Source organism: Nelusetta ayraudi, unplaced genomic scaffold (genome assembly GCF_046127955.1).
Source record: "Nelusetta ayraudi isolate G7.1 ecotype Tasmania unplaced genomic scaffold, CSIRO-AGI_Nayr_v1 ptg000109l, whole genome shotgun sequence".
In the NCBI taxonomy this organism is placed as follows: domain Eukaryota; kingdom Metazoa; phylum Chordata; class Actinopteri; order Tetraodontiformes; family Monacanthidae; genus Nelusetta; species Nelusetta ayraudi.
This window is the reverse complement of record NW_027466159.1, coordinates 266,908-282,840: the sequence shown is the minus strand read 5'-3', so window position 1 is coordinate 282,840 and position 15,933 is coordinate 266,908. Positions and strand designations below refer to the sequence as shown.

Below are 15,933 nucleotides of genomic sequence, written 5' to 3'. Positions count from 1 at the left end.
TCCCTACCCTGGTGGTACGGAACTTTCCATGTATTGTCTCATTCAACGATTTGTAATAATTCCTGTTACTCGTTAAATGTTAATGGCTCTCAGAGACACTATTAAATTTACACTCAGGTCAAACCAGCAACCTGAATAATTTCCCCATAACTATACATAAATAAATGTATACACATACATTTTGTTCCCTTAAAGTTGTATGCATCGTTTCAATATGTTTTTTTTTTTTTTAAATTTCGTTACACAATGGACAAAAAAAATCAAAAAGAATTTAAAAAAAAAATCAAAATCAGGAAATTAACAGAAATGTTTTTGTATTTCTGTTAATTTCCTGATTTTGATTCATTTACCATTCATTTGAACCACACTCCTCAAGAGTACATAGCTACGTGTGGCTACAAGCTAACTAGCTAAATTCACTGGGTGGCAGTAGTGCTCCACAAGGTTACTGAAAAAGAAGAAGAAGAAGAAGAAGAAGAAGAAGAAGAAGAAGAGGCGGACGGGCAGTTGCTTCGCTGCTTCCCTTCCTCCCGCGGTGCATGATGGTCGATGTAATGGTGAAACCCGCTGCGGTGCGTCCTGTTGTTTTGCTCCTACTTCCTCCGGTCTTCCCGTGATGGTCCATAGGGGAAACGCCGGCCGCGGTGCTTCACACGACAGGTACGGACGTCACGGAGCTTCTCGCGCGTAACTTCTGTGATTTCACGGAGCCCTAAGCTAATCTAGCACGCTAGCGGTCTACGTGTAAGCGCCCCTTGACAACATTTAGCTTTAGCATTAGCTTTTTAGCAGAGGCCGCCGGTGCTCGGAGCCCTGACCCGTCAGCCGGTGTGTTTTTAATCTGTCGAACCGTCAGATCAGCGAATAAGGCGCTGCCGAACTGCTGGGACTGATGCTGAGGCTGCTGACATGAAACCGACTGGCCAGCTTCCGGTACACCTGACCGGTGTCGGCAGCAGCATTACCAAGACGTGTATTTTTGATGTTTAGGTGTTAATCAGGAAGATGTGTCCGCTGTTTTTATATAAGGCTGTTGTTGTTGTGAAAGTCAGTTATTGCGTGTTACACTGCAGTTTATGCTGCCCCAGACTCAACCTCGGATCGTTTAGCTGTCAGCGTTGTCTGGATGCTCTGGTGCGGTGTGTTGTGCGTTGTGTGAGTCCGTCAAAAGACACTTTCAGTTGCTTGCGTACAGACAATAAAATGTGTCTATTCTAAATACGAATGTGTAGGGCTTCCCATGAAGATAGTCGTAGCCAACGTTGTAGTGTTTTTGTTGCGTTCTCACCAATGCGGAGTCATTTGTCTTTCGTGAAAATGTTATTCACTGCAATCGTGAACCAGTGGAATCATCTGAATTATCTCATAAATCTGATTTAATCTTGGCAAATAACCTAGATTACGCCGAAACCAACCAGGTTGTGTTATTCATTTTATTGATTTGGGGGGGGAATCAATGATTTTGTGTTTCGCTGAGTGATCACTGGGAGATGAGTGTCCTGTTTATTTTTGAAGAAGCAAAACAAGTTTATCAGCTGTTTCTATTTTTACCCCTGGACACGTCTGCACTTCTTGAAATTATTCCATTGATGATGAAGCTGAAGACCATGGCAGTAATTCTCTCATCACTACGATGGGATTAGCTGCGAAGGATTGGGGCTGTCAGATTACACACTCATCACAGTGACACGTCTCTGTTTCATGCCTATCAAATCTGCACCCTGCGGCGCAAACGTCTTTTGTGAGCGCGATGGAGACGAATCAGGCCAACATCTTTTAAGGGTTGTGGATCGTAAATTAGTTTAATTTTAAGAAAAAAAAAAGAACAGATCATACATCACAATGAAAACTGACACCATTTGGAAAATATCAATGGTAAAAATAACCCTGTTTGCAACTGACAGGAAACATTTGTGATGATTTAAAAAAACAAAAAAACAAAACAATCTTCCTCTGCACTATTCACTTCCTGTATAGTGGTGTGTGTGTGTGTGTGTGTGTGTGTGTGTGTGTGTGTGTGTGTGTGTGTGTGTGTGTGTGTGTGTGTGTGTGTGTGTGTGTGTGTGTGTGTGTGTCACGTGACCCGTGACCCGCAACCCAGCTCAAGAGTAAAATAACAGAGGAGTGACCGAATTCAGGGTGACTATTTTTATCAGCGCACAAGTCCACATTTAGAACTGTAGAGTGGGACCGTTTCATCTCGTCTTGTGTTGATATCCTTGCGTCTCACTCCAGTGTTCTCTCTCTCTTCCTCTCTTTCTTCCCGTCGCTGTCTCTCTGCCTGCAGCTAGCCTCCTGGGAGGCCGGTCCCGATGCCATGGCCTCCAGCCACGGCTCCTCTCCGCGGCCTCACCGAGGCAGAGGCGGGTTTTTTCACAAGGAGCAGGATCTCTCCCCGCCTCGCCGCCGCCCCGTCCGGTCGCTGCCTGACGTCTGTCCCAAGGAGCCCACAGGTGGGTGCCGTGCTAGCCTCCCCCCGCCAGGTCCTGACCTCACCCCTCCGCCAGGCTGACGCCACTAGGGTTGTCACGATACCAGAATTGCAGTAGTCGATACCGATGCCTTTGAATTTCCACGACTCTCGATACTAATTCGATACCATGATTTAAAAAAAACCCAAAAAACAGAACCCGTGTACTTTTAAATTCACTACTTTATTTGGAAACTGTTTCAAACATAAAGTAAGAGACTGTCAGACAGCATCCCATCGTGTCACCTTATGCATAATGACATAGGTGGTATGGCTACATTACGTTAAATCTCTATTAAACATGAGGGAGCGACTGAGAGACAGAGAAGAAGCCTGCGCAGCTGCGCCCCAGCTGACTGTCAAGCCCTAATGATGGAACGTGTGCATATTCGGGTAAACGTAACGTGACACACAGTGATGGTAAACGGAAACTCACTCACCTTGAATTTTCTGAACGAGTCGCCATTGATCGGATTTATGACATGACGCCCAATCACGAACGTTTCAAAAACTGCACTGACTGCTCTGCGCTGTTCACACGCGTATACTGCCCCCTTCAGTTTCGCCAGGAATCGACACAGCTGGCTGACGGAAAAGTTGCATATGTGCTTCTGACGGTACCAGAAAAAAGTGTACCGAATATTTATTTTTTTGTGTGTTTCCTGAACCGTCACATTTTCTCAACGCCGACCCGATCCCCCCCCCCTCTCCCCTCACCCTCCCCCAGGCGATAGGCGGGCTCTGTGCGACGGCCCCTCGGTGGTGGCCGAGCACGACAGGTGGACGGTGTTCAGCTCCAAGGTCAACCTGCCGGCGGCGCTAAACGACCCGCGGCTCGCCAAGCGCGAGTCCGACTTCTTCACCAAGACGTGGGGGCTGGACTTCGCCGAGACGGAGGTGATGCCGTCCTTCTGCCTGCCCAACGTCACCAGGGAGCACTTTGGGCCGTACCTGCAGGAGATGGCCCAGGTAGCGTGCGCGCACACGCACACGCACACGCACACGCACACGGACACGCGTGTGGGAACTGAAAGCTTTTCTGGGCCTCAGAGTGTTTTGTTTTGTTCTTGATGGAACCAAAGAAAGCACCTCCAGCAGTTTGCGACACAGCTGACTGGTGACATCACTGGGTCGCTCCATGCTACGGTTTTCAGTCCACACTGTGATGTGGCTCAGCAGGAAAATCAGTGTCTTGACATCGTGAGAGGAGAACAAAGTGCTGCACTATTTCTCTTTTTATTTTATTTAAATTTTTAATTTCAGTTGTGACGACTCTGAAACTAAGTGGCGCTCCAGCAGCACCATGACTCAGCCCTTTTTTTTCTTTTTTTTTCTTTTAGCCTTTTCTGGTTCTCACTTCCTGTTTCAGGTGTTATTTCTTTGACAGCGACAGATGGTCTAAAAAAAACAAACTCTCACAGCAAGAAACTTTGTGACACTTCCCTTCCCCGATTGTGTTTCTGTATCCATGTCTTTGTTGCTCCTTTAAACATCATTGTTTTTGCCTCTAGTGCCACACTGAGCTTTTATCATTCTTTTTATTTTTTTCGTAGAAGGAACGAATCCACGAGCGTTGTAAGACAATCTGTCCCATCAAAGACGATGCTGACGCCTCGTCCAGCGCCGCTGCCAACCACGGTAACCGCCACCACCAACCTGCTGCTGATCCATCAGCTGATCAAACGTCTGCCGTCTCTGCCCTGCTACTGTTAAAGTGTCCATGTGTGTGTAGCTTCCCCGAAAGTCTTTCACTGTTCCCCTGTTCTTTCCCCTCATTATACCCCAAAGAACCAAACCCTCATACTTATTTGCTCCTCATTGTAAAATATACAAACATGTATAACAAAAAAGAAAGAAATAGTTATGCCTATTAGAAGGAAATTGTAGGAAAGAGGCGTTATTGATCCAGAGCTTCTCGTCTTTCCTGCAGATAAATCCAGAGCTGAACTGGAACAAGTTCCCAAGGTAACGGCTTCGCCCCTCCCACCTCGGTTTATATATATATATATATATATATATATATATATATATATATATATATATATATATATATATATATATATATTTATATATATGTACACACACATACACATACACACACACACACACACACGCACACTACGGGTTCTCAAACAATTAATTTTTAATCGCGATTAATCACAGAATTTTTCATAGTTAACTGCGCTTAATCGCGGTTTGAATTGCATGTGTAAAATTATTTAGTTCAGTTATTTTGGCAGTTTTAACACCATAAATTAAAGTATAGAGAGGGGCCGACTACGGGTTAGTAAAAGGGACAAAAAGCCTTACAGTGGGTTCACATTGGCGCGAGCCGCAGCCCTCCTGTTCACACCAGACGGTCGACAAGCGCTTCTGCTCAGCTGCTGTTTACTCCCATTCAGAGCAATATTTTTTTTCCCGTCCATCTTGACTTGACAACAACTCCTCTCTGCCGCTCTCTCTCGCTTTTTCCTTGTCTGTTTGTGTTTCGACACCCAAACCCCACCCCCGCCCCATAGCCAGCCCACTCTGTCGCTCTCTTTCATGTGCGTGTTCCAGTGTGAACCCGGCCTTACGTTTGAAATGCGATTAAAAACAATTCACTCATTATGGATTGTATTCAACTCATCGCGATGAATGCATTAGCGCTATATATATATGTGTATGTATATATGTGTATGTATATGTATGTATGTGTATATGTATATATGTGTATATATGTGTATGTGTATATATGTATATATGTATATATATATATGTGTATATATGTGTATGTGTATATATGTATATATATGTGTGTATATGTATATGTATATATATATATGTATATGTATGTGTATATATATATATATATATATATATATATGTATATGTATATGTATATATATATGTATATGTATATATATATGTATATATATATGTATATGTATATATATATATGTATATATGTATATGTATATATGTATATGTATATATATATATGTATATATATATATATATATATATATATATATATATATATATATATATATATATATATATACATATATATAAATATATATATATGTATATATATATATATATATATATATATACATATATATATATGTATATACATATATATATATGTATATTCTCTTTCTCTCTCTCTCTCAGATTCTTTGAGAGGACAGTCAGAGGTCTTTCTTTTTTCTGGTTTTCATCATCTCAAACCTGTGTGTGTGTGTGTGTGTGTGTGTGTGTGTGTGTGTGTGTGTGTGTGTGTGTGTGTGTGTGTGTGTGTGTGTGTGTGTGTGTGTGTGTGTGTGTGTGTGTGTGTGTGTGTGTGCCTGCAGATCTTCATGAGGCCCGACTTCGCCCTGGAGGACCCGACCACCTTCAACTCCGTCCTGCCGTGGTCACACTTCAACAGCGCCGGAGGGAAGAGCAGCCGAGACGTGGCCTCATCCAGGCTTCTGCAGGAGAAGGTGGACACAAATACACACACACACACCTTGATCACCCACACACACGTTCTCACGCTAACCCGCCTGCCTCCGTGTCTCCTCCTCCGCCCAGCTGAGCCACTACCTGGACGTGGTGGAGGTGAGCATCGCCCGGCAGATCTCGCTGCGCTCTGAGGCCTTCTTCCACGCCATGTCGTCGCAGCACGAGCTGCAGGACCGGCTGCGGGAGACGCAGCGCGCCGTGGCCGTGCTGCGCGACCGCACCGCACACATCGACCGCGTGGTGTGCCAGGGGCCACTGCGGGCGCTGCGCGCCTCGCTGACGCGCAACAACTGCGTGAAGCTGCACAACAAGCTGAAGCTGATGGCGGCGGTGCACCAGACGCAGCCCACCGTGCAGCTGCTGCTCTCCACCTCCGAGTTCGTCGGCGCGCTGGAGCTCATTTCCACCACCAAGGAGGTGCTGCAGCAGGAGCTGCAGGGCATCCTCAGCTTCAGGTGAGCAGGCCGCTGTCGTCCTCCTGCACCTTTGAAAGCACCTTCTGTTCCACCAGCCGCGTCTGGCAGCCGAGCGTCCAGCGCTTGGCAGGTTCAAGCGAGGATTGCAACGCCGCACGATAATCCACAGAGTCGCATTTATTTAATGTCCAGTGTGTAATATTTGGCTTGGCAGAGATGCTGCAATCTAAAACGTAGCCACTTGATGTCGCAGTTATTTCTTCCAAATCTCCAAATATTCCACACAATAAACCTTTGAAGGAAAACAAAACCCTTTTTGTCTGTCCAAACAGAACTGTCTCACGTGTTGCCTTGTGAAATGATGATAATCGTAATCGTAACAACAATCAATCAAGCTGTTTGCATTTGGTATGATAATACCAAATGCAGGTATGTTCGGCCATTACTGAAAATAAGAGTTTGCTCTTCGTCCCCTGTCGAGTTAAATAAAGGTTCGACAGAGGTATTAAAATTGTACCTTGATTTTGTTCATTCTAGTTTAACGTTTGAAGGGAAAGCTGCTCTAATTTATTTTACAGTTTAACTGAACCGTGGTCAAAGCCAATACGTCTCGGTGACGATTCACAGTAAAATACAGCACGCATATAAAACCAAAAAAACAACAACGCGGTGTATGTTATTTCAACGCAATTGGCATCGTCTGTTCCCCTGCAGACACCTGGGCTCTCAGCTGTGCGAGTTGGAGAAGCTCATCGACAAGATGATAGTGGAGGACTTCACCATGTACGCCCGCAGTGACCTGAGCCGCAGCCTGAGGGAGGAGCCGCTGGTCCTGGAGAAGGTCAGAGAACAGCAACACATAGTTCACAGTGATCCCCTGTTGATTTGACTTTCATGCAGAAGCTGTAGGGGAATATAATGTATATATGTATGTAGTGCAATGTGTAATGTACAGTATATATACACACATGTATATTTTTTTTTATCCTCACACCCACCCAAATCCAAAGTCAGAAAAAAATTAGTGTCCACTCTGTGATGGTTTGTGTGTTCATCACAGGTTCACGAAACAGACACTGCCTCACGGAAGGTGACGCACGCATGCACGCACGCATGCACACACACACACGCACACTCGCTCCAGCCAGATCATTGGAATCCATCCTCGCACGACGGCCTGTGATTGGCCAATCAGCCTCGAGCATGAAAATGCGGACTTTACCACCACAAGGCTGCTGTGATTGGGAGATGATTTCCAAAGGGTTGAAATTCCTCCAATCACTGTTGGCCTGTGATTTTTTTTTCTTTACTTTTCTTTTTTTTTTTTTTTAAAGGAATAAGGGAATTCTTTGTTCCTTCCCGTTTCTGAGCTCTAAATCTCATCAATGTGTAGTTTTTTTTGTCTTTGCAAAATCGCACAACATTTAAAGTGATTTTATTCCCGAAAAAGTATTTGAGAATATAAGCAAGTTCAAATGCCAAGAACTGAGAAATTGTTTAGCGTTATAATCACTGTGAGAGTTTCCTTTTTTGTTTGTTTGTTTTGTTGAGATTTTTTTTTTTGCTTTCCTTGTTTTCATTGTCAAGTAATTCAAGTGTGCGCACCCTGCAGGAGCGCCTGGAGTCGCTGGTGTTCGGGCTGCTGCGGCAGAAGAAGTTGGACTTTGTGGACATTTACAGCGACGAGATGATCGTGTCGGCGAAGGCCATCGTCGCTCAGGTTGGACCGCACGCACACGCACACACACACACACACACACACACACACACACACACACACACACACACACACACAGTGATTTTCTTCAGTGGCAAAGCGGCGAGTTAACGTTGCGCCTGTGTTTGCAGTGTGTGGCTGACAGTGTTGTGAACATCGAAGAGATCGACACTGAAGTCGTCACCAAGTGAGTTGAATGTGTCCTGACATTTGGTTCCTGGAATTTGTGGGCGGAGTCACTGCGCTGTCTGTTCAAGGAGTCTTTGTTCAACAGGAATTATGCACATGAAGTACTCGGGGAGGGCGCTGCAACTTCCTGGTGGTTGTTCAACGGCGTTGCCAAGGGAAATTTTGAACATTTGCTCAAGAGATGGAAAAAAAACATTTTTGTTTTTTTTATCCATTTAAGTCTGAAAATATTTGACGTCCTGCATGATCAGCAGCGTAACTAAGACAGAAACTGTGAATTTGCTCAAAGGATTGTTTGCTGGAAACAATGTTAAGTCATGAAAGTGACTGTGTGTGTGTGTGTGTGTGTGTGTGTGTGTGTGTGTGTGTGTGTGTGTGTGTGTGTGTGTGTGTGTGTGTGTGTGTGTGTGTGTGTGTGTGTGTGTGTGTGTGTGTGTGTGTGTCCAGACTGGCTGACCAGATGCGAGTCATGACGTTCCCTCAGTGGTTCGAGCTGCTGCAGAACGTCTTTGAGTGTTTCCTGCTCTTCCTGAAGAGAATCAAGGTAAGCAGACACAAACACACACACACAGACACTCACACACACACACACACACACACACACACGGCTTCATCAAGGCGTCTCTCTCCCTCCCTCCAGGCCACTGTAAGCGTGATCAGTAACGTGGTGCTGGAGGTTCTGGCTTCCAACCAGAGGAACCGGCTCCAGGAAGTGGCGGCAGCGGCGGCGGCAGCTGCGTGTTCGGTGCAGGACTCCTCCCCGTCGCTGCTGCAGGGGGAGGCGGAGCTGGCCTACCTCACCCACGAGGGGCTGTTCATCAGCGACGCTCTGAACGAGGCGCAGCAGCAGCAGCAGCAGCAGCAGGTCCTGGATCAGAGCATCGCCGTCGGCACCAGGGTCCAGCCAAGCGCCGCTGACTCCGACCCCTCTGCTGACTCCGCCCCCTCCGCTGCCTTTGAGACGTCCGTCAGCGGCTTCATGTAGGGGCTCAACACCAAACACGCATCGGCGTCGTCAGCGTTCATGTCGCTCAAAGTAACACATTTTCCACCTTCAGCTTCCATCCAGCCGTTGCCTGAATTGTGTGTGTGTGTGTGTGTGTGTGTGTGTGTGTGTGTGTGTGTGTGTGTGTGTGTGTGTGTGTGTGTGTGTGTGTGTGTGTGTGTGTGTGTGTCCTCAGGTCTGGCGAGAGCACGATGCCCTCTGACCTGGAGCTCCACAGGATCGTCAACAACCTCAAGGAGCTGCTGTTCTCGGCCTCCGACATCAGCCACGACCGCTGCGTCAAGGTCCTGACGGCCAGAGCCAAGGTGCCCACTGTTTACAGCATAGGTGTCAAACTCTGGCCCGCGGGCCAAAGTTGGCCCGCAGTGTAGTTATATTTGGCCTGCGAGGCAACACAAACCCGCTACAAACACATATACAAAACATATATACCGCTAATAATACAAATCCCAGAATGCTCTGCTGGTATTATGGTGGTAATCAGAAGGCTGCAAATAGATACGATCTTTATTTATAGTTTATTTATTTTGATGATTTTTTTATTTATTTTTTTAATTGAAATTCAATTTTGCATGTGGTATTTTGTAGTACTAAGCTTTACTTGTTACATATTCAGGTTAAAGTGAAATTTGTTTGGGTTCAATGAAAAGGCTCAGTTTTATCTGGAGGAAGATTTTTTTTCCCCCCACTCAATAGTTGCATTTCCATAACAGTTTTTTGCAAAATAAAAGTGATATTTCAAAAATTTCGACAAAGTACAATTGCGATTTGCAGGTGTTTCCATTGACTAGTGTGAAGCGCATAGCCGTAATTCTTGTCAAATCTCGTGTCGCGGGAGGTTTTTCTCGTAAGATCTCGTCCCTCGAGATTTACGAGAATTACGTTTGCGATCGTTTGTTTACGTTTTTTCCCCCGTCAAGAATGGTTGTTACATTTTTCTCTTTGATTCCTTTTAAATAATCCGTTTCCTCCTCCGTCGAAACGTAACGCACCATTTGTACTTGAAGTGAACTGGCCACGTGACCGGCGATGTCACTTCCGGTGACGTACAAATGCGGAAAAAGTGTTTCCGTGACACGTTTGCGATACACCTCAATATCGATACGTCTGAAAAACCACCTCATGAGAGCGTAAAAAGCCTTTTTGCCATATTTGAGAGTTTTTTTTTTTAATTTAGGTGTTCCCATTAGCAGTTTTTGCGCACACAGCTACTGTCAGCCAGCAACTTTGTCCGCGTTTTAAAGTTTTACACCCCTGGTTTACAGCCTCCCGTGGATAACAGAGCCTCCTCCCTCTGTGACATCACAGAGGGACGACCTCCGTGACGAAAGGTGTTTCAGCACAGCAGTGAAAAGTGCAGCAAGCAACAAAACTTTTACTTTTTGTTGTCGCTTTTTAGTGCTTTAGTGCCGTCGTCAGCGTTCATGTCGCTCAAAGTGCAAACACATTTTCCACCTTCAGCTTCCATCCAGCCGTTGCCTGAAGTGTGTGTGTGTGTGTGTGTGTGTGTGTGTGTGTGTGTGTGTGTGTGTGTGTGTGTGTGTGTGTGTGTGTGTGTGTGTGTGTGTGTGTGTGTGTGTGTGTTCTCCAGCAGGACGGCTCACTGGAGCGTCTCACCTCGGCCGAGTTTGTCGCCCTGTCGCAGGCGGTGGAGGCTTTTGCCCGCGACACAGAGGAGCTGTGCGGCAGGCGCAGCGTCTCCCTGCGGGGGGCGCTGCAGAGCCAGGCCAACCGCTTCGTGCACCGCTTCCACGAGGAGCGCAAGACCAAGCTCAGGTGCGTTGCCCTCCGCACGTTTATTTACTGTAAGAGCTGGACGCAGTTGCACTGCCGCCGCCGCTGCTGCTGCTCTGCTGGCACGCCTGATTTTTTTTTTCCCCCACCCAGTGGCCACCCGTGGTATTGCAAGAATACGACCCAAAAAGCATTTTTCCCGTAAGAAAAAAATATGGAACATCCTGTCATGGACTTTTAATCTCGATAATGACCAGAAAGTCTCTCAAAGAGTTTTATTCCCGCCTCTCGTGGTGTGTCTTAGCTCGCTCTGATTGGCTGATACGTTCCGATGCGTCGCGTGAGCTACCGAGGCATGATGGGATGTGGCACCGCTGCGTGCTACGTGCTCTCTGCCTCGCTGGCGCCTCCTGCTGGCGGCAGCTGCTGCAGGATCCCAGTCTGTGTGTGTCCTGATGTCTGTCTGTCCGTCCTGCAGCCTCCTCCTGGACAACGAGCGCTGGAAGCAGGCCGAGGTTCCCGCAGAGTTCCAGGATCTGGTCGAGTCCATCGCCAACGGCAGGATCTCGTTGCCCGAGCGCAAAATCCCAGGTATCGTCCGTCGGTTCACGGACGGAGCGCAGATCCTGTTTACTCCACCTGTTCTAGCTGATGGTGTTTTTCCCTCCTCCTTGTTTGCAGGTCCAGATGAGAAGAAACCCGCTGAGTTCCTGCTGGTCAACGGGCAGAAATACGCTGTGGTGGGGTCAGTGTCTCGGACTCGGAGAGAGCAAGCGAGCGAGCGAGTGTCCGAGCCTCACCCTCTCTCTCGCTCTCACTCTCGCTCTCGCTATCTGTCTCTCTCTCTCTCTCTCTCTCTCGCTCTCACTCTCGCTCTGGCTATCTGTCTCTCTCTCTCTCTCTCTCTCTCTCACTCTCGCTCTGGCTATCTGTCTCTCTCTCTCTCTCTCTCTCTCTCTCTCTCTCTCTCTCTCTCTCTCTCCCTCTCTCTCTATCTGTGTCTCTCTCTGTCTCTCTCCTCAGGACGGTCTTGCTGCTCATCCGGATCTTTCTGGAATACTGCCAGTGCGTCAACGACATCCCATCCATCGCCACCGACATGCTGACGCGTCTGTCGGACCTGCTGAAGGTGGGCTGTGGCTCCGCCCCCTCACTCGCCCACGTCTCTTGCTTTTAATTGTCTTTTCTTTTTTTTCTTCTTTTTTTTAATTTCGTCATGCTCAAACCTGTTTTTTTGCTCCTGCAGCACTTCAACTCGCGGAGCTGCCAGCTGGTCCTGGGCGCCGGAGCTCTGCAGGTGGTCGGCCTCAAGACCATCACAACCAAAAACCTCGGTACGACCACGCACGGTGCACACAACACACACACACACACACACAATTTACTCTGATTGCAGTTGCTGCAATTGTGTTGTTAAAGCCCTTGTCAACGTCTGTAAGGGATGTGGGGGGAAAAAATCGATTTGAATTCAAATCACGATTCTCACGTCGTTCGATTCAGTATCGATTCTCATTTTCGAAACAAAAATAGATTCTCCCCCCCCCCCCCCTCGCTCCCGGCAATGTGTATGTGCCTTCTGGGCTGCCATAGGAATAGCCTAAGCCTACCAATTGTACTCTATTGATGTTACAGTCACAGAAGTTTTATTGCTGTAATTTATTGTTCTGGTTCCTGAGTGAGAAGCAACTGAGCCTCAGATTCAGTCAGAGGTTGAAACGTTTTTGGTCGAGTCAGACAGCGAATTGTCGTCCTGGATTTACATTTGTTTGTTTACCTTATTACAATCAGTTGATTGAAACATTGTCCTCCACAATTATAAAAGCGTTTTACAAAAATCCATGGCTCTGCTTTCATGTCACCAGACTGGCGTAGAACCTGCTGAAATCCTACGCTTTGAATGAGTAGAGAATCGTTTTCAATCTGAAAAAAAATCTATTTTGAATCAAAAAAATCGATAATCCAAACAAAATTGAATGGAATCGTGGGACACCCAAAGATTCGCAGCCCTAACGTGTGTGTGCGTGTGTGTGTGTTTGTGTGCGCAGCCTTGGCCTCGCGCTGCCTGCAGCTGGTGGTTCACTACATTCCCGTCATCAGAGCTCACTTCGAGAACAAACTGCAGCCCAAACAGTTCAGCGCCCTGCGGCACTTCGACCACATCACCAAGGTGACCAACGCATTGCTGGTGTTGAGTGGCATGCCCCCCCCCCCCCCCCCCATCCCCCCTGCTGCTTTGACTGACGCGTCGCTCAAACTGTCGCTTGTGTGTCTGCAGGACTACAACGACCACGTGGCCGAGATCTCTGCCAAGCTGGTGGCCATCATGGACAGCATGTTCGAGAAGTCTCTGTCCAAGGTGAGGGTGCAGAAAAAACAAACGCCCTCTAGTGGCTGCTGGTGACAGACCGATACAGACAGTCTGGTGCTGCTGCAGATTTTGTGCGTCATGTGACCGAAGGGACTTTGTCCCCCCCCCCCTCTCAGTATGAAGTGAAGGCGCCGATGCCGTCGGGCTGCTTCAGGCACGTCTGCAAGCAGATGACCAAGATGCACGAAGCCATCCACGAGCTTCTGCCCGAGGAGCAGACGCAGGTGAGCACCAGCAGTTGGTCTCCGCTCTCCAAGTCACTTCCGGTCTGACTCGTATGTGTGTATGTGTGTGTTTGTTGTTTGTTTTGGCCTCCCTTCGCTCCCAGATGTTGTTCCTGAGGATCAACGCCAGCTTCAAGATGCACCTGAAGAGGCAGCTGGCGCGACTGGGCGTCGTCAATGACGGCGGACCTCAGCACGGGTGAGGAAGAACCAGGCTGTGAAACTGTCTGACTGACTGAATGTCTGACTGACTGTCTGGCTGACTTATTGACTGACTGACTGAATGTCCGGCTGACTTATTGACTGACTGACTGAATGTCCGGCTGACTTATTGACTGACTGACTGAATGTCCGGCTGACTTATCGACTGACTGACTGACTGTGTGTCTGACTGACTGACTGACTGACTGACTGACAGAGTGACTGTCTGACTGACTGTCTATCTGTCTAACTGACGGATTGTCTGACAGACTGACTGACTGACCGAGTGACTGTCTGTCTGTCTGTCTGACTTACTGACTGACTGACTAACTGGGTGACTGTCTGTGTGTCTGACTAACTTACTGACTGTCTGACTGACCGAGTGCCTGTCTGACTGAGTGATTGTCTGTCTGTCTGTCTGTCTGTCTGTTGGCAGGCTGGTGGTGGTGGACGTGGCCTTCTACACGGAGAACGTCCAGGTGCTGAAGAGCCTGGAGCGGCTGGACTTGAACATGGCCGAGATCTGGGAGCAGAAGAGGTGATGGAGGCCGACTGGGGACCAAAAACAACAAATAGAAACCTTCCGAGAGGAAGAAGAGGAGCAGCAGCAGCAGCTGGGTGGAGGAGGGGCCTGGGGCCAGTTCCGCCCCTCTGAAAGACTGTCTTGGAGCAAGGCATGAAGCGATCCTTGGACAAGTGCTGCCACCTGCTGTCTCATTGTGTGCAATTCAGCTGAAACACTAGTAAATTATTGGGGGGCTGTTTTAGTGGGTGGTGTAAAGAAAGTGGAATCAGAGGTCTTTGGGTAATTTATTTATCCGGTAACATTCAACACTGTGGCCGACTCTTTGGCTTTCTTTTTCTTTTTTTTTCTTTTTTTAGGATGTTGGGATTTCTGTTTGATTTTTTTTTTTTTTTTTTTACCTCAGCTTCTTCCTGTGCTCAGAGGATTCTACAGGTTTCCTTCTCAAACCTCGTCAGTAACTCCTTCAATCAATTTTTATATCCATAAACCTTAAATATCTTGGAGGAACAGCTCTCTTTAAGACCCAGGGGAAGCCTGACACACCCTGTTTGTTGGCTACTTCCTGTTTCATCACCAAAGTAAAACGGGACGACTTCTGAGTTTTTGAAATCAAACTCACTGCACATTTTTTTCTCCCCCCATTGATGATAATAATGATGATGATGATCAAAAGAAATCTTACAATGCATGAATATGTAAACTTGAAACTCCTCTTGAAAGTTTTGATGGAATCTGCTTGAAATTTTTGTTTCTTGTGTCGCTGAACGGAGCAGAAAATCTGACCTCACCTTTAATAAATGAAGAATAAAAACAGATTTTTTTCTAACACTTTTCCTACAGATCAGTTGATTTTTTTTTTTCTCTTGACCTCAACAATCAATCCTCCCACAGATTAATCTCTTTTAGGCCGTCAGATTTTCTGTTCCGCTCCGTCTTGAGCTGGCGGCTGCTGTTTGTTGCTGCAGGAATTAGTTCTCTTGAGTTCAAGGTGCTGGCACCTTAAAGCCCTTTGACCCCAGGGTGTCACGTGACCACAGCTTTCTGTCAGAACAAGAAAGAAAAAGGCAACTGGGCCGCCGTCTCTGTCTGTCTGCTTCAGAAGTGCCTCCAAATCAGATAAAAAAAAACAAACAAACCCTGTCACGTCTGAGCTCTCTGACTTCAGTGTGCCTACCATACCTGTGTGTGTGTGTGTGTGTGTGTGTGTGTGTGTGTGTGTGTGTGTGTGTGTGTGTGTGTGTGTGTGTGTGTGTGTGTGTGTGTGTGTGTGTGTGTGTGTGTCTTGGGGCTGCATGTTTGACGATCCTTCAATCTTAATGTGAATAAAAACAGGATTTTGGAGTGACTCCTGTCTGTCCATTTTCTGGGCTGGATGATGATGATGAATGTTGTTGATGATTTTGTGGTGAATTTTTGACTCCACAAGTGAAGTTCCATCTCCATTATTCTGGATGAGATGGGATGGAAGAACTCCAGAGAGGAAGTAGGTGGTGTTTGATTTTGGAGAGGATTGTAAATATTATCTGATTAACAGGATTTCAGTTTCGTTGGCATTTTGTCACATCCTACTTTTCCAAAATTCAAATTTTGACA

The 15,933-nt window shown here is 46.9% G+C and overlaps 1 protein-coding gene across 2 annotated transcripts; it reads left to right on the top strand.

Annotated features, from left to right (window-relative positions):
* Positions 1-481: 481 nt before the first annotated feature.
* On the top strand, positions 482-15,685 carry vps54 (VPS54 subunit of GARP complex). 2 transcript variants are annotated; one of them, XM_076048781.1, is made up of 23 exons: positions 482-660; positions 2,288-2,453; positions 3,198-3,439; positions 4,024-4,108; positions 4,401-4,435; positions 5,806-5,937; positions 6,029-6,414; positions 7,090-7,216; positions 7,988-8,095; positions 8,224-8,279; positions 8,729-8,825; positions 8,922-9,262; positions 9,463-9,592; positions 10,882-11,063; positions 11,500-11,612; positions 11,703-11,766; positions 12,045-12,150; positions 12,268-12,355; positions 13,067-13,188; positions 13,297-13,377; positions 13,506-13,613; positions 13,718-13,812; positions 14,251-15,685. In XM_076048781.1, the coding sequence occupies exons 2-23, from the start codon at positions 2,318-2,320 to the stop codon at positions 14,354-14,356; spliced, it is 2,940 nt and encodes a 979-aa protein (XP_075904896.1). In that variant the 5' UTR covers positions 482-660; positions 2,288-2,317; the 3' UTR covers positions 14,357-15,685. The 2 variants fall into 2 exon arrangements, with proteins under 2 accessions (XP_075904896.1, XP_075904895.1); XM_076048780.1 differs by having other exon boundaries at positions 10,879-11,063.
* Positions 15,686-15,933: the final 248 nt, after the last annotated feature.

Coding starts and splice junctions, on each gene's coding strand:
- vps54 (XM_076048780.1), top strand. CDS start 2,318: ATGGCCTCCAGCCACGGCTCCTCTCCGCGGCCTCACCGAGGCAGAGGC. Junction 5,938..6,028: donor CCAGGCTTCTGCAGGAGAAG/GTGGACACAAAT, acceptor TCCTCCGCCCAG/CTGAGCCACTACCTGGACGT. Junction 12,356..13,066: donor CATCACAACCAAAAACCTCG/GTACGACCACGC, acceptor TTGTGTGCGCAG/CCTTGGCCTCGCGCTGCCTG.